Raw genomic sequence first — 27,039 nt, 5'->3', positions numbered from 1 at the left:
TCCCTTTGGTTGCCTCTAAATAGCCTGCATTGCTACCTCTATCGTCCCTCCTGAGAAAGCCCGATCATCCAGCAACCTACCTACCAAATTCCTTGAGCATCTCTCTACCCCTGCACGAATTACTTCCTCATCAAACGCAACAGCTTCCTCCTCTTCCTCCCAATTCTTTCTTCCTCTGCCTTGATTGTGAGCAGCCGATGCTATCATTAGGATCTCAGTGACGCTTTTAGAATTTAGATGAATTCAGGTTGTAAATTAGAATTTCTCCCGCTTAAACCCTAGCAGAACACTATAATTAGGATTTCTCCCCTCCCTTAATATAAATTGACTTCTTTTTTTACCGAAGATAGTCAAATTATATTATAGTTAACAATTAGCAAATTTCTCTTTTATATAATCTTATCATTAACTATATTACCATATTGTCTCCTAATTCTAATTTTAACTATCACTTATAATCGCAAATCAATTCTTATCCCAAAATTTTTAGGGTGTATGTGATTCAAAAATTAATTTTTATTACTAAGAATATCATTTCTAAGAATATAATACTTAGGAATAAGATTACTCGGTATATATATAAAATTTCTATGTTTGGTTATAAAATTTAATATTTTGAAATATTATGTAATAATACTAGGGATGAATAAATTTTTGTTTGGTTGAGTTTAAATTTCTTAGTCATATTATGTAATATGTCAAAATTATCCTTACTCATTCAAATTAAAAGATTAATGACTAAATTTAATAAATATATACAAAAATTTACATATAAATATATTTCAAGATAAATTCAATATAATCAATCAGTTTTAGACAAGAATATTTATTTTTATTTCCAAAAATACTTCTAATTTTAAATTTTTTAAAAAAAGGTTAAACATAAAACTAATAGAATATATTTTATTTTATTTAATTTTTTAATTATTTACAAAAAATACCTCTAATAATAAATTTACTAGAACATTATCATAATTAAAATATCCCTAATAATAAATATTTTTAATTAAAATTAATATTATCACAATTAAAATTAACTAGAACCGTAAATATACTAACCTTGGCAGTTGGCAATCACATCAAATCCAGAGCATGAGTTATGAAAAAGCCGATATATCCTCTATTTACCTAAACAATAATCATATATGGCAACTATAATCAATATATAATACATATTCTCTCTTAACAAATCTTCATCTCCATTCATTATTTATAAATGTAGCCAAGTACAACATCTTTCTTGATAGAACTGAAACTGAAATCACATTCTAATTCTAAACAAATTAAAAAAAAAATGTAAGATAACAATTTTAATTCTAAACAAATTAAAAACTGAAATCACATTTTAATTCTAAATACATACATAAGATTAACAACTCTGTTTTATAACCTTATCATTTAACCTTTGATTAACAGTAATTTAGACTTACATCTAACATAACCACATATTGTATTCAGTATCACAAACTAATTAACAATAAGATTAACAGTGCTAACAGTCTAAAATTCTTACCTGAAAAAGATTCTGTGTTTGAAAAAGATGAACAAAATTACAGAAGACAAATTAAACTCTTTTTAATAGTTATTGCTGAGACGAAAAGGGAGAGAGACGAGAGAGACGACACGAACAGGAAGCACAACTCGAACAGACGCGAAGGCGAGAGACGCGCGAACAACCAAGCTCAGACGGAAAAGAGTGGCTAGACGCAACCACATAACGCGAATGATCCGAACAGAGTCGTGACGATGGCGACGAAAATGCAGTGGCAGTGAATCGAGATGAACTATACGAGTGTATGATGAACACGAACGCAAACGATTTCCTTCTACAATAAGGAGCGTGGTGGTCGTGCAAATCCAAATCGGCGGTGAGACAGCGTCGACACTGGTGAAACCTCCATGAATTTGAGGAAAAAGCTTGTTAGGGTTTGGTTTTTTAAAAGAGGGCTCTGCTAAGGTTTCGTTTTTTGTTAAATGAGTTGGGAAAAAAAACTGAAAAAAGGGTTAAGAGTTAAATTAGCAAAAGTATTTTTAGTCTTTTTGTTTTGTTATACACATTCTATTTCATTAAAATTAAAGATGATGACCAGATACTCCTATCTAAATATCCCTGAAAATACTCTAATATTTTCTCAACTACACATACCTTAAAGATAAGAGTTGTGCTTTTGATGCAGAGGGACTTACGCGGTTATTTTAACAGGTTAAAAGATAAACTGATAAATTTAAATACCAAAACAAAGGACTTGTTTGGATGAGCTTTTAAGAAAATGTCTTTTTTCAAGTTATCTTTTTTTAAAAGATCTTATAGAGAAGTAAAAGTAATTTTATGTTTGGATATCTCATATAAAAAAGTCTTTTTATCTATTAATTATGTTTGGGTATAACAATATAAAAGTTCTTTTTTGTTTATTTATTACATGAAAAACATCTTTTTTTAAGAAAAAAAGATCTTTTAAAAAAGATATAAATTACAACTTCTCAAAAAAGATCTTTTTTTTTATTTTACTAGTGCTTTTACTTTTACTATTAGAAATTTGCCAAACACATTAAAAAATAAAAAAAATCTTTTTTTATTAAAAAAAAGATCTTTTTTGAACAAAATAATAGCGCCCAAACATGCACGAAGAATATCTTAGTAAACAAAAGAAGTTCAAAGAAAATAATAATAATAATAATAATAATGATAATAATAATAGTAGTAGCTTGACGGAGAAACAATTCTTAATAGATACTACTGACTCAAAATATACTACTAACAAATTCGTTAATCACGACCGGGCGAAACTTAGATTCCACCATAAGTATTTGTGACAGATATTCTTTGTGGTGATGGTGTCAAAGTATTTGCATATATTAGATTTTCTCGCCGTCTAACAAATTGGGTGTATTTTTTCTCTCTGAAGAAAGCCATGACAAGTCTTGTGTTACTTGTCAAAACATTTATTATATAACCAAGCTAAAAACCTAAAGCAGACTTAGGGTGTGTTTGGATTTAGGTTGGAGAAGAGAAAAGCTCGTTTGAACTCCTTGAACGCTTCATCTTTATGTTTGGCAATGGTTTTATTCTGTAAACGTAGAAGTGATTTTTGTCTTCAACCCACGTTTACCAAAAGCTAAAAATTCTAGCTTTTCCGTTCAGCTTTTCACGTTGGATTAAACTTTATGTTCTATGTACCAATTATACCCTTTATTATTCATATATTTATTATTTTCTTTTTTATAATATATCTTTTTAATACTTTCTTATGCATATTATTTTTTATAAAACTTCTGTTTTTTTATATGAGTTCTTTTACTGTTATTGTTATTTCTTTTTTGTATAGAATATTTTTTTTACTTTGTATTATGATTCTATTAATTCTATTAGAGTACTAAAGAATACTGATAATACTAAAAAAATATTAAAATTTATTTAAATATTTAAAATAAAATTATAAGATAACATAAAATAATTATTTAAACTCATGTCCTTTTTTGTAATTTTCTATCTAAAAGTGATTTTGAATAATGTAATCCAAACAATATTTAGTTTACTATAATCCATTTTGAATAAAAATTATCAAACATAAACCACATTAATACTAACTCACTTTTAATCAAAATCACTTTTACAAAATTAATTTTATACAAATCTCCGTCGGTAATCCAAACACACACTTAAGGATCCAGAAATGAACAACTAGATTCATACATGGAATATTAGTGTCTGCTTCCCACGTACCTATATTAACTAGTAATTATATTGGTACAACAATAGATCTATATTAACAATAACACAACCATAACATGCGCCAGGGTGCAGAGGGTAGGCCCTATTTGCCCAAACACAAACCACCCTAACATCATGTCACGCCTTGTCTTCAACCTATACTTATTATTGTTTTATGTCTTTCCAAACTAAATAAATCGAACAATGGCTTAAACCTTAAGGTGCTTCAGCTGCAGACCTTGCTGCTCTTCATCATCACCTTAACATTGGAACCACCAAAGTCAACAACACTATTACTATTAGCTGTAGTAGTAGTCTTCTTCATCTCCTTTGCAGGAGGCCCACCAAAGCCCATTGGGCCTTCTCGCTCTCTCTTGTGGTTGTTGTTAGGCTTCTCCTCTTTCAACCAAACACCAAACAATTTCAAAGTGCTGGGTCCAGCGGCCTCACCAACTTGTTTTTCGTCATCATCAACTAGAGTGTCATCAGATTGCACCGGATCACGGGTGGACCCGCATTTTCCTTGCCTCATGATGCGGTTGATCTGATCAGGACACACCTTAAGGCAGTCCCTCAAGAAAGCCACCAACTCATCGCACTGCTTCTTCGCACGTGCCAGCTCGCAATTTAGCGTCTCGTTGTCCTTCTTCAATTTCTCGTTCTCGCTCGATAAATTCGCGCACTGATGAGGAGGAGGAGGAGTTGTTGTTGTTGTTATCGTTGTTGTTTCCACAGATCCTGGGTTCTTCGAATCAGGTGAAGAGGTGGAGGACGATCCCATGTCGTCGCCGCCTGAGTTCAACAGAGAGTTACCGTCGCCACCGGATTTTTCGGTCCCCGATGGCGGCGGCGCAGGGTGCGCCGACTTGCGGCGTTTGATCTCCGTGAGAAGTTCTTTTTGGCCTCGCTTAAAATGTTCGTTGGCAAATTCCCATTTGTCTGGCACAATCTTTCGAAAACCCTAAAAATTCCAACCACCCCCAAAAATATTTGTTAGCTGAGCACTGCATTCATGATTTGATCGACTTAGTTTATGTCATTTTGCCGAAATAATTGAATTGATATTTGAAGACTATTTAGGCAATAGGATTGAAATGGTGCTAAAAGACAAATTAGAGACCTAGGCAGACGTGGAAAAAAATGTTCCCGTAAAAACACAAAGCATATACAAATGTACGTAGTCCTTTTTATATCTATTTTCTTACTACGGAGACGGAATTTGTACCGTACTAGTTTATTTTTTCTTGCTTTCAGACGAAAACCCATATTGTTTGATTTTATTGAAAATGAGAGGATGAAAATAAAAGAAAAATAGATAAAAGTCGATAAAATTACAAATTTATTGTTTGATTAATTAAAAAAATATATTTAAAAATATTAATATACTTTTATATTATTCTAATTTTTTATCTTACTTTTTTTTCTATCTAAATAATTTTTTTGTTTAATTTTTCTTCAACCAAACAACACACAAATACCTCCATCTTTTTTATATTTTCTTCATTTTCATTTTCTTTTGAATATCCAAGCAAAGTCTAAATCGTGGATTATTATTGCCTTGGCTAGTTGGTGTGGTAGGAGAGTGGGGTCCATATCCAATTACAATTTCTAGAAGACATCACAACCAATTTTGGCTCCAGCACCTTCTAGACTATAATCGAAAACATATTATCTGGGTTTTGCTAAATAAGAGATTGGAAGGCAAGGAATTTAATCTACATGACTGTTAAGAATGCATGCAAAGAGATGAATATGATGAGAATTTAGAGAACATACATAGGTGTTGAGCTGGCGAACAAAGCTGGAGAAATTGTTGTGCTTGAAATAATTGGGAAGCAAATCCTTAGCGAAATCGGCATGCTTCCACACCACAAAAGTGTTGCCACTCTCACTCCACGAAATCACGTCGTCCGTTGCACGATCATCCACCAACTCATACGTCTTCGTCAAGAACGGCGCCGGCACCGATCTCTGTGACATCTCTCCGCCTACCTCACAAATAATCTACTCTTAATTATTCCTAATCTAGTAATAGCTAATAGCTAAGAAATCAACAAAAAGAATAATATATTATTGAGAAGAACAACTAAAAAGGAGGAGAGCGGTCAAGAATTCCCAATCCCAGCAATAGAATCCAGAGAGGAAGAAGCGGGAGTGAACTAAGTTTCTATGACGATCAGAATCCATGGATCTTAACCACAACAGCGGCTTCTTCAAATGGCACAATAAATACCATAACTCCGTTTCCCAACGCCAAAGGGAAAGAAAGAAAAATGAAAATTAAAAGTGTGATATGATATTCTTCCCTTAAATAATGATTCTTCGGCCTTGTACTCTTTTATAACTGCACGGAACCAAACAAAACAATTTCAATTCTAAGTTCCAACCCAACCTGACGTGGGTTCTAGAAATTTTAAGAAGCACTGTATACAATTTAGCTTTATAAACAAATATAATATATTCCCTAACCAATACTACTTTTTAGAATTTATCTGATATTTAAATTAATATTTTATTTTTATTAAAATATGTTTTTATTTGACATATATTGTTTTTAAATATATTAAATTATTTAACCATTTTTTAATTATTATTTTACCTTTTTTAATATTTGTTTCAGAGAAAGAGAGAATTCGAGGGTGGACCAAACTCGAAACCGAAAAAGCCTGAAACCGAATTCATACGTGCACATTTACATAGGCACCATTATTACTAGTTACGACTTACGACTACTTTACTTTAGTCATTTCTAGGAAGGTCAGAAATAAACATTGGGACAAGGGGAGGTTAGATAATTACAACACGCTTTTCTCGCAAAGAAAGGGCTCTCTTTTTGTGCCTTCTTTCTTCTTCTTCTTTTTATTTATTTTTTTTGCTCTTTGCATGACGAAGCTTCTATTATATTTCACATTGGAAAAACTTTCCTTTCCTTTTCTTCTTCTTGTTTTATATTTTAACGATTTGAGAGCAGTGTGTTTTTATTTTTTAATCGTGAATGGAAGCGTGGGCTTCGTATTCTTTGCGGTTTACTTTTCTAATAAAATAGTGGGATTAAAGAGTAGAAAATCAACTCATTGCTTCAGTCATTAATTTATTACTCTAGTCTACTTAAACAATTATCAAATACAATTTATAACAAATTAGACCTTATTATATCAAATTAAAAGATACCATAACAAAGAAATAAATAAATAGAGAATATAACTTGAATATAAAAAAATTAAAGTATGTTTAGTTTAGGTTATTTTTTATTTTATTTTTATTTCTATTTTCGCAAAACATTTAAATAAAAAGTAAAAATACAAATTCAAGGTACCCTTAATTAATTATTCATTTTCTATTATTATTGTAACAAAATTGGCACAGTATTAACTAAGCAATAAATAGGTTGTGAAAATTAGTAAAATAATATTTATATCATGTGTATTAATTAATTGAAGATAACAATAAAAAAATCTATCGGCGCAAAATAAAAACTTTCCAAAATAGCATGAGATGTCGACACAAACTTCTCTTTTGAATAGGGGGAGAAGAACCAATGAGTTAGAAGCTTGGGCAAGTGGGTAAGGGGGCCTTTTCTTTGATCTCACCTAACACACTCCATTTCTCAATTGCTTCTAGTCATCGTTATCGCAGCTTACTTGATTATTATTATTATTATATTATATTTTTTCTTTTATATATTTATATACATACATAGTATTATTAATTCATTATTGTTATGCGCCTTGTCATTTTTCTTCAATTGGTCGCCCTCTTTAGATGTCCCTTTAATTTTTTCATTTCTTTTCCATAGACCTTTCTGGCTCTTATGACCGCCCAACAATAATATTTAAGAATATGTGGACAATAGGAGCGAAATTAAAGAAAGAACAATGCAATGCAATTGCGAAAATGCCCATACATGACTTTTATATGTCTTGTCATTGAAAATTCTTGGATTCTTGTTGTAGATATCTCCTATCATACCCCAAAACCTTATATGTTTTGACAATTAGAGTAAGAAGGTTGAAAAGATATTCATATTCACGTAGGGTTCAGTTATTCAATTGTTTTCAGGTGTAACTAGCTAGCTAATAGAACCCACATATGGGTTGTTGCCGGTTGATCAAGCAACTTCACCTTAATTACAACACTCTACAAGAATATACATAATTAATCTTAATTAAATAAATAAATACCTTTGTAGCTAAGTTATACACTTGCATGTGATTAATACAGCCGCCTTATTAATCAACACCATATAAAGAAAGAAGTTAATTAGTCCGTTGGAAAAAAAAAATTATACTTGTTGCAAGATTCAGATCGTTTCACGTTCGTCCACTAATATGATCGAGAGTATTATTATATTTCATAACAAAATTATAAAATTAAAATGTTTTATATATAATTGAACACTATATAAAGATAAGAACTATACCGACCAAAAAAGGAAAAAGAAAAAAAATAGAAAGAAAGAAAGAAAGAAAATGGCATGGTGCATTTTGCTTGCAACGGTGCAAGAAGGAAAGAACATTATGACCAGCCACGTTTACCTTTAATTAGTACATTATGTGACAATATTTCCAATATTTGTCTACCTCGAAGTCAAAGCCTATATGGGAAAGTAACGTAGACAATATGCGTATTGAATATATGGAAGTCATTGTCATGTTTGGAAATGGAGACTAGATAATTTTGAATCAACTATATTCCTGTAGATTACTACTTCTAGAATTTTCAGAGGCTTATTATAGCGCAGCCAAAATGTTTATTTCATGTATTTCAGAATAATTCAAGACCCAATAAGTAACTAACTTATATATATCCTAAATCTTAAATTCTGAACAAGGACAATACAAAAAAATGCTGAATAGCGAGCGTTAAATTTAGAACAATTTACGTAATTAAATAAATTTGTTGAATTCTTTATTTATATACACAAAACACAAATTTATTACGTACGTATGTAATTTAGATTATTAGATAAATCGTGAGAGCCAACCGCGATTTTTACTATTCACATAAATCGTAGTTAGTAGATACGGATTATGCATAGAAAACAATAATTATAAACCGTGGCTGAGTCCCACGGATTAAGAAGGGAAATTAATGGATATAAACTGTGGGTGTCTACCACGGTTTATGAAGAGGAGGCAATGAACGTAAATCTTCCTTGTCTCCCACGGTTTATGTTTGTAATAGTATAAATACATAATTCGTTGATACTAAGGACGGATCATTTGGGAGGAAACAAAAATTTTGAAGCTTGTTCGTGGTTGAGAGAGTTTGAGAAAGAGGGTTGTAAGTTTGGTGAGGTTTGAATGGTGGAATTATGGAAGATGAAGCTCACTTGTACCGACTAAATGGCGTTGCTCACGTGGCTGGATCCATCGATGATGAGGTTAGTTATTATTATTATTATTATTATTATTATTATTATTATTATTATTATTAGAGTTGATAGTAGTGATAGTATCATTGTTACTATTATTATTTTTTGTTACTATTATGATAATGGTAGTTATCATTATTACTTTTATTTTTATTAGTAATGGAAGCTGTTAGTATTATAAATATTGTTATTGTTAGTAGAGTTATTCTTGTTGGTATTGTTATTATTCCTATTGCTTCGTGTTTGTTGTAACTATCATTAAAGAAAATAGAAAACCAATGTCGGTATCTAATTATTTTTTCTAAATTATGTTTGATGTTATTAGTATTGGTCGTATGTTGAGGGAATTTGTTACCGACATTTTGCAGCCTACTAGGGTTATTAGTGGCGTATCTGGAGACCGCGGGGTTGTATCATTTGGCTAGGCTGAACAGTCATTGGTTCTGGGTTGACGAGCCTCTACTTAGCGCATTTATTGAGCGGTGGCGTTCTGAGACCCACACCTTTCACATGCCCTTTGGTGAGTGCACTATCACTTTGCAAGATGTGGCATATCAGCTTGGTTTGTCAATCGATGAGGAGCCTGTTAGTGGGTGTCTGACTGACTTTGAGAGTCTGATGGAACACGGAAGATCGGCATGGTCTGGTTTCGTGAGTTGTTTGGGAAGTTACCTCCGCAAAATAAAGTAAAGCAGATGATAGTGTGCTACACATGGTTCCACGATAGGTTTCGGGTTCTCCCAACAGATGCTAGTGAGGAGACCGTGTGTATATACGCACGTCCTTATATTGTGATGTTGTTGTCCTCTCAGCTGTTTGCTGACAAGAACGCAAACCGGGTCCACCTTCACTGGTTGCCTTATTTGGCATTGTTGGACGAGTTGGGGAAATATAGTTGGGGCTCGGGGGCACTGGCCTGGTTGTCTAGATGCCTCTGTCGTAGGACAAACAAAAATATTGTTAACTTGGCAGGGCCACTACAGCTTCTACAGTCTTGAATTTTCTGGAGGTTTTCCACTCTGAGGCCTAGTGGGTTTCATGGATCCGGGTTTCCGCTTGCATCCAGGTATCGTTTAATATTTTAGTTTCATAACTTGTTCAACATCATGTGTTCTTCTTTGTTAGGATATGACTTCAATTAAAATTGTAGGTGGGCTACATATCTACCGAGAAACGATGCAGTGGGTCAAAGAGTCGTCTCTGCATGCCTTTTGTTGGATCGATTGCGTGTTCACGATGTGAGTCATTTAGTTATTGCTCTTACTTGGACTGGTTTAGATTATATTTTATGGTCTGACTTAAGTGTCATTTTTTCGATACAGTTTGTGTGGGAGCCTTATTTCTCTGTCGAGGTTGTTGCTGTTATTCATCCGGAGATACTAGTTGACGAGCACCGTAGGCTATGGACGGTGGCCATCACTAGCCTGATATATTTTGCTGCGATTGAGTGGCATCAGGTGGATAGGGTGCTACCTCAGTTCAGCGGTGTTCAGCATCTTCCCCAGCCGGCTCTGAACATAGATTGACCTCAACGAGCCTGCAACATCTCCTTCTGACCCATGGTTCGCGTTAGGAGGGACACCGGCTTCAGCATTCAGCGCCGTTCCCCGAGAGACAGCAGCACCAGAGGCGGACCAGAGACCAAGGAGGGTGAGGCATCCTCCTTTGTGTGGCACCGGAGGTCACCTGCTTGGTCATTTCGACGATGATGACAGTGACACCATTGAGGATTCTGATTGGTTATGTCTTATATTCAGTACCCTCGTTCCATGTTGTTTTATGTACTTAGAATGATATTTAGGGTTATATGTATCGGAATTGTGTGAAATATTATCTGCTATTTATTTGATATTTATATACGTTTGAGCTTCTATGGTTACGACCTATTTCGTCACAAATACCATGCGTGATGTAAATCATACCAAAGTGATTCAAATAAACATATAAAAGAAACGGACTTATGATTATGAATTTAGTACACTAAACAAACATTCTGACATTCATTCACTCTTCATAAACTGTTGCAACTCAGAAAGGTTTATGGCCATTCGAACTCCTACATAAACCGTGGCTGGTAGCAAGATTTTATGTACATTTTCCTGCCTCAATAAACCGTGGTAGCAGTCACGGTTTATGATGATTCTCGTTCGCATGTAATCCGTCCCTGCCAGCCACAGTTTATGTGGATAGTAGAAACCGTGGTTGGCTCCCACGGTTTACCTAATAATCTAAATTACACATGCACGTAACAAATTTGTGTTTTGTGTATATGGGTAAAGGATTCAACAGATTTATTTAATTACGTAAATTGCCCTTGAATTTATCAACAAATTTATTTAACGGTATAAACAGTACCAAAAAATAGTTATCGGTAGATTTTGCATCAAAAATTAAAATTAATATGATAAAAATAAGTGATTGATTATTGTCAAATTTTTTCGACAATAACTTTGGCACCATATTATGTTTTATAGTGCTAATTTACCGTCGGATTATTCTGCCATAGTAAAGTTGACGGTATATAACTTTTTTACACAATTAACGTACAACTAAAAGTCAAATTAAAATTTTTGTTTACAAAATAATAACACAAATTCTAAATAACAAATCAACTAATAATTTTATTAAATATCAAGAGTCTGAATATAATAAAAAATCAACGAAATAAAATACAATAAAATAAAAATAAATTAAATTAAATATCTAAACTCTACGGATTGAGACTATTGAGTTTATTGAATTGTTTGTTAGCAACCAATATTTATACTCCTCTAACAGGAATCCTATGAACTCTGAAACCCCTCAGAAAAGAGGCGTGTTGGAAGTAGATGCTATTAATGCTCTTCTTGCTCAGAACAAGCTGATGTCTCAGTGAACAGGTGAATTACATGGGGAGTGGTTCTAGAAATTCCAACAATGACCCATATTCTAAGACATACAACCAGGGATGGAGAAATTACCCAAATTTTGGATGGAGGGATCAACCTCAGAGACCTCAGAACTTCAACAATAATTCTCAGGGCGGTTTCCAACAGAACAATGATTTGGAAGCAATATTGACAGGTTTTATATAGGAAATCAGAGCATCCATCAAGAACCTGGAGATTCAAATGGGTCAAATAGCCACCAGAGTTAATGAAATTGATCAGAGAACCACTAATAGCCTTCCTAGTAACACAATTCCAAATCCAAGAGAGGAATGCAAGGCTATCACTGTGATAAGTGGACAAGTGGCAAGTGCAGAAGCACAAGTTATGCAGAAAACCAGAGCCTCCATTAGAAATTTAGAGGTGCTAGTAGACCAACTAAGCAAGCAAATACTTGAGAGGTATGCAAGTGCATTTCAAGGTGACACAGTGGTGAACCCAGGAGAAGATTGCAAGGTTATTCAATTGAGAAGTGGTAAAGTAGCTGGTTCTGAGACCAAGGTCAATGAAGAGCCAGTTGAAAAGGATGCTCCAGAGGAGAAGAAGGAAGAAGTAGAGCACGCCCCTCCAAAGCGTGCAGACAACCCATTCCCAGACTCTCTTGACACTTATCCTACTCTGCCAAAGGCTCCTGAGTATAAGCCTAAGATGCCATATCCTCAGAGACTTCAAAAGGAGACCAAGGACAAGCAGTTCTCAAAGTTCTTGGAAATCTTCAGAAAGTTACAAATCAATATTCCTTTTGCTGAGGTTTTGGAGCAAATGCCTATCTATGCCAATTCATGAAGGAGCTGTTGTCAAAGAAAAAGCGTTTAAAGGGAGATGAGACAATAGTCCTGACTAAGGAATGTAGTGCTGTAATTCAGAATAACTTGCCAAAGAAGATGCCAGATCCATGGAGCTTTCAAATTCCATGCACCATTGGGAGCACAACCTTTGAGAAAGCCCTATGTGATCTAGGGGCAAGCATAAATCTAATGCCCTTATCTGTGATGAAAAAGCTGCAAATCCAAGAGGCACAACCCACAAAGATAGCATTGCAGATGGCAGATAAATCTATGAAGCCTGCATATGGATTAGTGGAGAATATCTTGGTCAAAGTGGGTAAGTTCTTCCTCCCAGCAGACTTTGTGATTCTGGACACAGGGAAGGATGAGAATGCCTCTATAATTCTAGGAAGACCATTCCTAGCCACTGGAAGAGCTCTGATTGATGTAGAAGCAGGTGAATTAGTGCTTAAAGTACATAATGAGCAACTGGTCTTTCATGTCTTCAAAGATATACATCCAACAGGTGAAGAAGAAAGGTGCATGCAGGCTGAGCTTATTGATCCAAACCTTCAAAAATCGCCTGATGATACACAGCAGAATCTGCAACTCAAACCTCCCTTGGTAACAGTCAATAAAATTCCTCCTGACATCAAACCTAAGTTTGGTGTTGGGAATGCATCATCTACCAAGGAAGAGGTTCCCAAAAAGAAGAAAGTACCTAGAGGACGGAGAAACAAAAAGATCCCCACTGAAGGTTTCTCCCCAGGAATGAAGGTAGTATTGACCAGCAATCCAGCATGGGTTTATACAGTAATCAGAATCCTCTCTCTGGAGCATATTGAGCTACGTTATGGAGATACAGGAAAAAAGTTCAAAGTAAGGGGTGAAGAGCTGAGCCCCTATGATCTTCCTCCTTAGAGGAGCTGACCGTCAAGCTAGTAACGATAAAGAAGCGCTTGTCGGGAGGCAACCGATAATTTCGTATCCTTCACTATTTTTCGTAGTAGTTTTTCTTAGTTATTTTATTTTTATTGAGTTCTTACTAATTTTCTGATCATGCAGCTATGTTCTCCCAGGAACCGAACACCTCAAGCTATAAAAAAAAATGCCACGCGACGCGACTGCATCAGCGACGCGTCCGCGTCGCAAGGAAAGTGGAGAGAATAAAAACGAACAGATAGTCACGTTGGAGCGTGGCAGGAGGCGTTCCAGTGGCACAAATCGCCCCACGCGACCGCATCGCTGACGCGTCTGCGTCATGTGGGAATATTAGCCTCCCACGCAACCGCGTGACCCACGCCGCCGCGTGCCCTGATTTTCGACGTAAAAAGGGTGCACAACCAAATATTGTGCTGGAGTGGTGCTGGCTTGGTGCTAGACGCATAATCCCTATCACGCGAACGCGTCGCCGACGCGTCCGCGTCATTCCCTTCTGAAGCCACTCACGCGATCGCATGCCCCACGCAATCGCGTCACCCCAGATTTGGCAAATATTTAAATTCGAACAGAGAGTTGTGCACGCGCGAGGCTGCACTCGCGCCCAAAGCATAACATGGGTCACGCGACCGCATGATCGACGTGACCGCGTCAACTAACTAAAACGCAATCACGCGAACACGTGCCCTACGCGGCCGCGTCACTTGCGCCGCCCAGATTTCTTTCTCTCTCTCTCCCAATTCTAATTCTCTCTTATTCTTTTCTCCTCTTATTTTTCTCTCCTCTTAATAATTGTTTCTTCTATTTTCAGTACTTCTTTGCTTGAGGACAAGCAAACCTTTAAGTTTGGTGTTGACGCTGTGCGTATTGGTTTTCTGGCACCAAAAGGGAGGCGAATCATCTTCACGGAGGAGCACAACCTGAAAAATAAAGCAACCGCTAGGATAACTAAGGTGGTTGAGTTCCTTTCATTTTTATTCCTCCTTTCTTTTTCTATGTTATGTTCTGGTTTTCGGCTATTTTACTTTGTTTGTTGCATGATCTTTTATTAGTTATAATTCTAGGACTAGTTTTTTTTATTTTCTTTAATGCTGAAAAGATGTTTCATGTACCACTCACTGAACTTGAATCTAAAAAGAAAAGAAAAAGAAGTGATGTATTGCATGAGAAATTGAGTCTAATTTTAAGAAAAGTCTCATTTACTTAAATGTGGTGGTATTTTCTGTGATTTTTGAATGCATGATATGAACAGTGCATATTTGAATTTGAATCAAGGGATGTTGATCTATAAGGAACAGGAATTTAGAGAATTATTATGACTTCTCTGAAATAAAAAAAAATTAATCCTTGAAGCAAAAGAAACAGAAAAATAAAATAAAATAAAATAAAAAAAGGTCCAAGGCTCTGAGCATCAATGACTAGGGAGGTCAGACATGATTAAAAGCTCAAAGAGTTGTTTCCCTAGTCATATGCTTGTGGTGTGATTGTGTCAAGTAATCCTTGAGACAGAACACTTAGAGTCGAGATCAATTACATTTAACAGAGTATGCCAAAGGCTTTGAGCACCACTGTTTGGGAATAATTAAAAGAAAAATCAGAACTCAAAGAGAGTTTCCCAGATAAAGTGCTTGTGGTGTTTCTGTGTCAAGTAAAACTTGAAGACAAAACATTTAAAGTCACGGCTAGGCTCAAGATGCAAAGCACCAAAGAAAAATAAATTAAAGTAAATTTTGCTGTGTTCAAGGATTAAACTGAAATATAAAGATAAGAGAATTCATAATATTATCCGGATTCTAATTCCGAACGACAATAACATTCTTGATTCAAAGGAGAGTGAGATCCAAACCTATTCAGGATTATAATTATAAACCCCACTATAAAAAGAGACATGAGCTTAATCAAACTCTCATTCTCAAGCAAATTCACATCATAAGCTTATATTAGTTTTGGTTGCTTGAGGACAAGCAACAATTTAAGTTTGGTGTTGTGATGCTTGAGCATCTTATCTATCTTTTCCTAGTGAATTTGTATCTAATTTGTTGAGTTTAATTAAGAATTAATTATATTTTAGACACTATGGATGCTATTTTGAGTTTTGTGCAATTTTATTTATTTTAGATAGCATTCGGAGGAATTTGATGAAGTTTCTGTAGAGAAACAGAAGAAACCAAAGAGATGACCAGCGAAGACCGACGCGGACGCATGGCTCACGCGACCGCGCGGAATGGAGAAATCGCAATGACGCGATCGCATGCCTGACGCGAACGCGTGGACTGGAATCTGTACAAATGACGCGAGCGCGTGGACGACGAAGACGCGTCACATGCGCGATCTGTAATAATTCAGAAAACACTGGTTACGATTTCTGGGCTATTTTTGATTTATGTTTAAAGCCCAGAAAACACATATTAGAAGCTGCAGAATGGACAAATCAAGTGGTCCCCACCCATAAACTAAAGATCTGTTAATTAATTCGAATTTAAATTCAAATCTTATCTTTTGGGAAAAGATATGATTTTTAATTTTTTATTTTTAAACTTATTAGGATTAGTAATAAATAGAAACTCTGTACATTTAGACAGGTACCAGATTGTTACGAGAACCGTTATTTTTTCTTCTCTGAACCATGAGCAACTAATCCTTCATTGTTAAGGTTAGGAGCTTTGTCTATTTGTAATGGATTAATTCGTTTGATCTTTCTAATTTATTCATGTTTTGATTTATATTTTAATAATTATTTTCGCTCTTAATTTTATGAATATTGGGTGGAACGGAAGTATGACCCATGTTCTAATTGAGTTCTTGTAAAACTTGGAAAAGCTCTTTATTTGAACAATAGCTTGAAAACAAATTATACTGAATTTCTAATTGTTTATATTTAATGGGATACATGACATATAATCCCTTTATTTGTGGATAATTAGGATTCTTTTGGCATATAAACTAGAAATTGATCATCACCCCCTAATTGGAATTAATTGAGCAAGGAATTGGCAGTTAATGGATTTTAGAGGAGACTAGGAATGTCTAAGGAATTAGGGTCTAATCACATATAGTTTGCCATGAAATTATATCTTGCATGATTAAATTAGTTAGTAATAAAAGTTAATCTGAAAAATAGATAACTCTGAAAACTTAATTGCTTTCTCAACATTGTATTCCCAACTTAGTTATTTGTCTATCCTTTTGATATTCTGAGTTCGAATTTAAACCTTTTGAACATCTCAAAACCAATTTTTGCTTGCCTAACTAATCCAATCAATCAATCATTGTTGCTTGATCCATCAATCCTCGTGGGATCGACCCTTACTCACGTAAGGTATTACTTGGTACGACCCGGTGCACTTGCCGGTTAGTAAGTGTGGGTTATAAATTCCGCACCAGGACTCACTCAACCCCACTTGTCCATACCATAGTTTCATCACAAAACCAAAAGGGAGGGTTTCACCCCTATAATCACGAAATTATAACTATCATAATTTATGAGGTATTTATACAATCTTTTTAGGTTAAAATAAAAAAAAATCATAGACCCATAACATAAAGTCCAATTTAGTAAATAATTAAACAAAACTAAAATACATCAAACTAAACTAAACATTCTAAAAATATAACCTAGTAACCTCTAAATTAATACTTTATTATTTCATATTATGAACATTTGAAGTACGTATTAACACTAGTTAGTCGAAATAAAATACAGTTAATTCAACAACATTGGATTCTTATCGCCTACTTCTGAAACCACCGCTCTCTGGTCTCAGTAGCTATTTTCGTGTAGTTCGACCATAGGTTGTCGTACATGGACTTAATCACATTGGAGATCAGCTATGTATATGCATTGTTGTTTGGTGCAAATATATCAATGAAAAACTTAAGATTATCAAACACATAAAAACACATAAAACTTAACAAATTCGAAATAGATTGTAGATAAAAGACATTAGAATAGTACTCATACCTGCATGCCATCATGTCAAATCCTCATCGTATGACGGGAGGTGGTGGAGGGGCATCTACCTGAAACACGTTAAAGGAATCACCCACCACGGTCTCTATCGTTGGAGTTGGAGGGGGCGTAGCAAAAGGAGACACGTAGTTGGGGTTCGGAACCATGATGAACTGCTGTTTTGGTGGGGTAGAGGGCGATAACTGAGAAGTCCTTGGGGGTATTAGTGAAAACCCTCCCTCTACCTGTCGTCATTTTTGCAATGAGAATACCAATTAACACTAATCTGTATATATACACCACAAATCCTTTAACATTAAAAATTTTGACATAATATCTCCTAAAATTGGACATATATCTACTTTTACGATTCTCACAAATCCAACCAATCTCAATCCACAACCTCACTCATGCAAAACTCAATTAAATTCACAACATGTCAAGCAGAATATATTAATTTATTTATATTATTATATAAATTTATAAAGGCATCATATATATTGATATTTAAATCTCATTATATGCAACATTAATCATTATACATTTATTTAAAAATATAGGAAATTAAGTTAAATTTCACTGAGATTTAAAAAATGAGTATTAATGTTGCCTTAAAATAAATGATTTCTTCAATAACTATCATATGAATTAGAATAATTCTACAAATAATGCACTTATATTGACATAGTAAATTCGTACAACCTAATACTTTAAATCTAACCTATCTTAACAACTTAAATTCTCTAGTTAAAACTAAAACACAAATTAGGCTAGAGGCATATAATCAAGTACTTGGTGTGCAAAAGTATCAAACAACAAGAAATAGTACAACCAAGTATTCTTTCAACATTAATTCATACAAATCAACATCAATGATACAATAATCAGCAACACATTACAGAAATTCAACAGAAAATCAATCAATCCAGTCCAAACAAATTCAAATTCAAATTCAAAAAACATAACAACATGTTGAACTATATATAAACTAAAAGTAGTTCTAATAAAAAAATCCTAATTCTAATCTAAATCAACTAACCAGCAGAAAATAATGATAATTAATTCTATTTACTAACTAAAAATTAACATATAATTAAATCCTAAATTAACTTAAACAAAAAAAAGAGTGATCATGAAATCTGAGCTTCGAATAGAGGAAGAAGAACTCAGGACATGGAAAGCGCCAAAAGGAGGCTGCAGAGGCTTTACCACTGGCAGCAGGGTTGACGGAGCAGCGGGAAGAGGAGAGGGTTAGAGAGAATGTGGGAGAAGGGATGTTAGAGAGAGAGAGAGAGAGGAATTCGAAATGAAGGGCGAGATAGTTCGCGCTTCGAATTTTAGGGCTCGTTACCGTCAGATTTACTGGCGGATAAATCCGACGGTAATGCATTGCAGGTCACAAAAATGCAGCATTTCGCTAATTGAGTTTATCGGTGGAATTTTTTACTAATAAATCCCACACTACATTTCACGCTTATTTTTTTCTTTTTTTTTTCTCTAATTATTACCGGCAAATTGACAAATTTACTATTGAAAACAGAAATTCGTCAATAATGATTTGACCTGACGAATTTGACACCTAAATCGTTAATAAATTTATCGGTAAAATCGACACTAATATGCATGCTAAATCCACTAATAAATTCAATAATATTCAATATTTTTTTATAGTAACAGTTAGTGTAAAGAAAAATATTTATACACCTATCTAGGTACTAATAATAATACCTTACTTTTAAGTGGCAAAATATCAAATTATTTTAATTACTTTCAATTATCAATATTAGAGTATTTTGCATAAATAAAGATCGGATTTGATTACTCTTTGCAATCTAAGCAAGGTTGTAGATCACTTAAAGTCAAAGTTGAATTTGTTGTTCTTATTTCCCGCAATGTATATTGAATATTTTTAGTTTAGGTGGTTATTATTAAGAAAAGTATTATTGTAAAAGCTCAAAATTGATGTATAACATGCATGAGTTGATGTATAATTAATATTACAAAGTCTTGAAAATGTCCAAAATGATGCTTATTCCATATTGTTTACTAGAGTATTAAAATGGGATAAGTCCATCAGATTAATTCGTGTATCTCTATTTAAATGAGTATATTTTATTTTTAACATTAAGTCTGTTTAAATTTTGGATTAAATATGTTAAATCTGACTAATTTAAAAAAAAATGGGTTAAGTAGGTTAATTTTGCATACTAAACAGTTGTTTAATTTTTTTATATTTAAAAAAAATATTTTTTGACCTAATAATGTAGACAAAATAACTCAAAAATTTAACCCATCAACAAACAAAATAATATTTGCGCCGAAAAAAGCGAGTTTAAATTTATTTTTAAAGAAAGTATTGAATTTTTTTATTATTGCTTTTATAAGATCGGAAAAATTAATTTTATGTTTGATAGGAAATATAAAAAGTAAATATTCCTCTAATAGATATTTGAAAAAATTGTACCCAAATACATATATAATTATATAAAAAATATTTTATGTATATTTGTTCCAAAATATTATTAAAATAGATGGTGTTTTGAGCTTGAATTTATCCAAATGTTTTTTGGTAAGGATTCTGACTCTTTTGTCAAGACTTTTTTTTAACGTTTTTATTTACACAGTGATAAAAATACCTGTAAAGAACTATAATATTTAAGTTAATAAAAATTTTACAGACTTAAAACAAAAATTTTTTTTTTCAAAATAGCAATCCAAACAAACCTTTTATTTATGAGATAGTTACGTGTTGACATTGTCTAACCTCCTTTAAATTTGTGAATATAGAATATAGTTTCATAAATCTTTCCTTTTCTTGTTAAATTGTTACGAACTTTCGGTTGCTTTCTTATTTTTCTTTAAAAATATAAAATTTATTTATTTTGTATCTTAAAAATATATAAATTAAAAATTTCTTTATTAAAAATACATAAAATTTAAATTTTTAATATATTTATTTTATATTTATTAAAAAACCCAAAACTATATCCTATTTTCGAATGTGTTCCGGGACATTCCAATTAGCTAGGTTGTAGCACTGAAAACTTTTTAATCCATAAATGGACCGTAGCTGCGTTACTAAAAGAAAGTCAGCTAGAAATTCTGATACAGTCTTCTAAAATATACTTTATTATATATAATCTATAAAAAATATTTTATTAACTTCGAGAGTTAAACTCATAATTTTTTTTATTGTAATGTAACATAATTATCATCTTATCTAATATCGTATTTGTTATTATTATTATTATTCATATTTATTTAAAAAAGTAAATTTTATTATTATTATTATTATTATTATTATTATTATTATTATTAAAAAAATAAATTGATAGACACGTTGGTCGTTGGTGTCTATTAATGCATTAGTAATTTAGTATATATGAAGATATTTTAAGACAAAAGAATGATTCACCAAATTAAACTCTTTCCAGTCCTAGTAGATTTTGATGGAGACATAGTGGAGTAAATATCGATCCACCATTTATCTTCAAGAATCCATATCCTTACACTTGGAAAAACTCTAGTACCGTATGCAATGTAACGAAAGAAAAATCAATGCAACACTAGGAAACCCAAATCCATCGAAACCGTTTAATTTTCCATTCTTCTGATGCCACCACATGCTATTCATATATCATTTATCATGGTACATATTCAACGTGAGTAATAATTAGGAGTTTATTTTTATTATTTTTTTAATATTTAACTGAGTAAAATTTTAAATATGCATGTTATATTTAGAAAATCAAAAGAATAAAAAATAAAAAAATTCTTTTATTTGATAATTAAGAAATAATTAGAAAAATAAATCAGAATTCTAATTTTTTCATTCAAATATTTTTTTTGACACAGTCATTGGTCATTGGTCGTCATTACTCACTAGTCATAATTACTAGCAAGCTAGATCGTAAACCACTCGCAGATTACAATGGGGACACTGTATGCTGTTCTCATCTTCTTTCTCATTTGTTCTACATCCTTAATTAAAAGAATTTGACTTCACAAATGTTTTATTTTATTAATTGCACTCTGGATGTATTAAATTGGTGGTCGATGGAGCAAGTCACTACCTAAATATAATTAAAGTTGACTTATTTTAAAAATGTAAGAGACATTTTCAATGTACAGAGAGCATTTGTCAACTATTAATTTGTGAATTTAACTAATATATGTGCCTTTAATTAACTATAAAAATTTGCTAGTTTAGTTAAGACGTGTTTGAATTGAAAGGAGAGAAGAATTGAATTGTGTGTGAAGAGTGATAGTGGTGGTGATGGAAGAGTGGATAGAGGGTTTTTTTATTTTTATTAGGGGGTTAGTTTTTTTATTTGTTTTATTAGGGATAATTTGATCTAAAAATTAAAAAGGATGATTTCAATACTAAGTTTAACATTAAGAATGATATTAATAAGAAAAAAATGTTCTAGACGATTTTTATTTTGATTTAAGAATTTAAGAATGAAAAAAATACTTAACCTCTATATTTTCAAAAATTAATTTTGTAATTTTTTTAGTTTTTAATATCTTTTAATTTCATAGACTAAGGAATAATCATGACATTGTCAATGAGTTATAACTCAAATGGCCTCCTACTTATTTAAGAGGTGGCGAATTCGAATCTCTCTAGTTTTGGTAAAAAAAAAAATCATAACATCAAGTTGGTTTGATTTCGTGATTTTAAGTTAACGTATAGTGCGGCCCAAATCGAAGAATCAAATAAATGTGGCCCAATTTGAGGGAGGCAGAGCCCAATCAGCAATATGTTTTGTTTTGTCGTTTATACAATAGTGTTATTCATTCGTGAACCCTCTGAGGCTCTAACCACTGACCCAAAACAAAAAGCTCCAACCAAAATTTAAAAATGAACGGCCCGGAACAGATAGCAAGGGTCAGCCGGTAAGACCAAAACCGAAAAGTGCAAAGCCCCTCGAATATGGGGAAAGTTGGAACGAGAAAGAAAAAATGGAAGGGAGAGGACAAAAAGTCAAAAACGGATGAGTGGGTAGGTTATAGGTCGTTGACCTTTGTTCTAACTTCTAACCATAAAGAGAAGCTATGATGATAACAAATAGGGTCGCTCTCCGGTACAGATCAATTATTAACAGATATATAGATATTTTTTTTAATTGTATATCCTACTTACACGTTTACCTACTATTGCAGCATGAGCAGGAGATCAGCAGTTTGTGGGCGCTCATGGAAAGGGTTTTTGAGCCGAGTTGATTGTGTGAACAACCAACGGGATGATATTGTGTTTCCGTTTATCCAGCTTCAGGCCTTGGGCCTTATTGGCCATTGGGATTGGTTTTGACCCAAAAATAAAATATGAAACGCAAGATAGGTAGGGTCATGGTTTTTCAATTTCCATATTTAACTACCATGTCCGTTATATTTTGATCCTTTTAATTGCGGAAATTCTTTTTGTTATAAAAAAATTTGAAAACTCTTATTTTTTTGTTAACAAATATCCTAAAATTCTCTTTTCCTAAACCCATTAATTAACAAACAAGTCTGTACACAGTAGTCTGAACTTTATGCTCTATTCATAAAAAATAACAGATTCCACCACTAAATTAGTGAAACCAAAATAAGCAATATAATAAAGTACAATTAATTAATTGATATAAATTATGATAAATTATAATTGTAATATGTTTTTTTTTTTTAAGAAAAAAGAGGCTTAACACTCAAAAATAGTGTTCATTATAAATTCGTAATACAAATACAGGAATAAACAAAGTGCTCAACAAAAGTTTTAGTATTAGATAAAGAATATCTAATTTTTCATATTAGGTAAACAATATCTAATTTTTTATATCGGTTTCGTCGGTTTATGCATTGCAATTAATTAAAGAAACTAGTTAAGATTACTAAGGTAAAAAGGTAATATCTTTTGAGTGTCTAAATAATGTATTGAAGCTATTGGAATTTCAAATAAAAAAGGTTAACTCTTTAAAATATTGACCAATTTATTAGAATGTGACCTAGAATAATAAATAAATAATTTTACTAATTTTTTTGGATACAAACCTTTTATTTATCATTTCTTTCTTTTAATTTTTATCTTTATTTTTACGATAATAGTAACAGTAATACAAATATAGAGTTTTTTGCCGACATGATACTTAAATTTTGAGTTTAAAGATTTTTTTTAGATGTTTCGCTTATAATTTTTTTATTTTTTTATTGTCACATTTAATTGTGTTTAGAAATTCAAATAATAATAATAATAATAATAATAATAATAATAATAATAATAATACTTTTTTTGTTTACATGATACTTAAATTTTGAGTTTGAATCATTTTTTTAGGTACCTTTATTAAAAATTTTAAAATATTATTTATTTGTATTTCTCTTATTGTCACTTTTAGTTGTGTTTAAAATTTTGAATTTTAAATATAAAAAAGGATTAACACAATTTTAAGGGTTGCTATTTATTATTTATAAATTTTTAAGTTATAGATGGACATAATTTTTATTTTTTTATTATCGCAACAAACATTAAAAAAGTTTTAATGTAAATTTTAGTGCAAAATTAACATACGAATAATATAATTATATATGCTCTTATTTTTTAGGAGTTTTTTTTATAGTCGAAGAATAATATAAATTTTAAATTGTTTGATTTATATTTTATATTAAATAAATAAAAAATAATATATTGACTATTATTTATATCCTGTCACAAAACTCAAAACAAGGCTTAAGAATCAAACAAAGCCTATATATAAATATCAAATTCACTTTGTGGTGTGTTCGACCTCATGGAGGCCAACTTAGAGTGCAAAATCTTAACTGCACATACAAATATACTCATGTATTTAAATATGAGATCTCAACAACTTTTACAAAAAAGAAGATAACTTATCACTAGAATAGGAGTGAAGATTACAAGAGTTGTCACTAGGTCACTCATCCAATTATTTAACTCTCATTTTTATTTCAGGGGTTTTTCAACTCTAGTCTATATAAAAACCTATTCAAAATCCTTTTTAAATTAAGCATCTAAGTTTCTTGTAGGTATTATCCCACGTGCACCTCCTTAAGAGAAATTCGAACAACTTCCTAAAAGATTACCGTGTGTTCATATTACACAACAACAAAAAATAATTCTAAAGATCTATTTTTGTCCGGATTAAATAATATTCATTCAATTTATTAACATTTGACCAACAAAAACGTATCCAAATCCAATGATATTAGTAGACGCTCAAATTGTGTTTCAAATTTCAAAATTATTACTCTTTGAGCTTCAAAATTTATTACTCTTTGATCTTCAAAATTTATTTTCTTCAATGTTTTCATTAATTTTTTGGTGGATTCTATGGTGTAGAAAGAAAATTGTTTCTACATGTGTAGAAGGATAGGTGTCAATGCATTAGTAGTTTATGTTGATGACTCTTGGATGGAGAAGAATTAATTAGAGTATACAATTGTTGATTCATTGGACCCACAAAAAAAAAGAGAGTGTGTGACATTATATCTGTGTCATAGAGACAACTTATTAGATTTTTTTATTTTAATAAATTAAATAAATATTTTATTTATTAAAATAAATAATTTAAAAAATTATTACCATGTAGACGAGATATATGTATTTATAAATATAAAAATATATTTTATAAAAATAATAAAAATATTAATAATTTAAACTAGACCAAACTCTTAAAAATAGAACATTTCAATTAATATGGAAGGTGGACGATCTTAACCGTACTACTTCCATCCACCGGCGTTTTTTATTAAAATTTACACTAAATCAATTCAAATAATAACAAGGCGGGATTCGAATCCCCAACACTTGCTTAAGCAAATTAGTGAGCTAACTACTAGACCAAGTTCATTAATTAGTTAGTTAAAACCGCCTATTTCTTCTATTATTTTGAAACTGCTCATCTTTTCTATTATTTGAAACTGCTTATCTTTCTTATTATTTGAAATATTCTATTTTTAAGAGTTTGATTTAATTTAAATTATTAATATTTTTTATTATTTTCAAAAATTATATTTTTATATTTACAAATACATATATCTCGTTTACAGTAAGGAGATATATGAAAATTGAAAAAATACACATATCTCAATACGGATAAAATTATCTCGTTTACAGTATAAATAAGATAAGAGATGCTGATGTACTTTCCTAATAATTTTTAAAATTATTTATTTCAGAAAATAAAATATTTATTTAATTTATTAAAATAAAAATTCCCACGTATTATTTGATTTATTGTTAATAAATATGTATATCACTAATCAAATTAGAATTAAGTCCATTAGATGAAAAAAATTTTGAAAAAAATAATATTTTTTAATATTAACCAAAATATTTTTCATAGAATTTAAAAAAGAAAAAGATTTGAAGACTAACTTACTTTCACTCTTAAAATTATTACTATTAAAAACGAAAGAATGTATAATTTAAGTAATAGGTAATTACTATTCATTTATTGTGGTTAACAAATTTAATTTGTTTTTATAATTATATGTCCTAAATATATTACTAATTATTTTTATATTTTTAATATTTTACATGTTTTAATATATAAATTAAATTGATAATTTACTATTATTAAAGGTATCCCATTTTTTAGACAAAAATATTTAACTTTGAACAAAAGACTAAATTAGAACGATATAAAATATTTTAGACAAAAATAAAATATTTTAAATATTAAGGATAAAATTAGAACTTAGTTCAAATATTATAGACCAAAACAATATTTTTTCAATTGTAAATTGTTATTTATTTTCAAATATTTAATAATAGGGTAAAATATACTTTTGTCCTTAATGTCCTTAATGTTCTTAATGTTTTTGATTCATACAATTACAACTGAAAAAATATTTTATTTTTGTCTAAAACATTTTATATCATTCTAATTTAATCTTTTGTTCAAAGTTAAATATGTTCTTCTAAAAAAATGGGATACCTTTAATTATAGTAAATTATCAATTCAATTTATAAATTAAAACATGTAAAATATTAAAAATATAAAAATAATTAGTAATATATTTAGGACATATAATTATAAAAACAAATTAAATTTGTTAACCACGATAAATGAATAGTAATTACCTATTACTTAAATTATACATTCTTTCGTTTTTAATAGTAATAATTTTAAGAGTGAAAGTAAGTTAGTCTCCAGATCTTTTTCTTTTTTAAATTCTACGAAAAATATTTTGGTTAATATTAAAAAATATATTTTTTTTTATTTTTTCATCTAATGGACTTAATTCTAATTTGATTAGTGATACACATATTTATTAACAATAAATCAAATAATATGTGGGAATTTTTTATTTTAATAAATTAAATAAATATTTTATTTTCTGAAATAAATAATTTTAAAAATTATTAG

General features: G+C 31.3%; 1 protein-coding gene across 1 annotated transcript; it reads right to left on the bottom strand.

Annotated features, from left to right (window-relative positions):
- Positions 1–3,675: 3,675 nt before the first annotated feature.
- On the bottom strand, positions 3,676–6,048 carry LOC107487789 (heat shock factor protein HSF24). The gene is made up of 2 exons (XM_016108485.3): positions 5,489–6,048; positions 3,676–4,673 (listed from the first exon to the last, which is right to left on the bottom strand). Exons 1-2 carry the CDS (start codon positions 5,690–5,692, stop codon positions 3,939–3,941), a joined length of 939 nt encoding a protein of 312 aa, XP_015963971.1. The 5' UTR covers positions 5,693–6,048; the 3' UTR covers positions 3,676–3,938.
- Positions 6,049–27,039: the final 20,991 nt, after the last annotated feature.

Source organism: Arachis duranensis, chromosome 5 (genome assembly GCF_000817695.3).
Source record: "Arachis duranensis cultivar V14167 chromosome 5, aradu.V14167.gnm2.J7QH, whole genome shotgun sequence".
Taxonomy (NCBI): domain Eukaryota; kingdom Viridiplantae; phylum Streptophyta; class Magnoliopsida; order Fabales; family Fabaceae; genus Arachis; species Arachis duranensis.
Note: the sequence above shows the minus strand (reverse complement) of the source record. Positions and strands in the feature narration are given on the sequence as shown.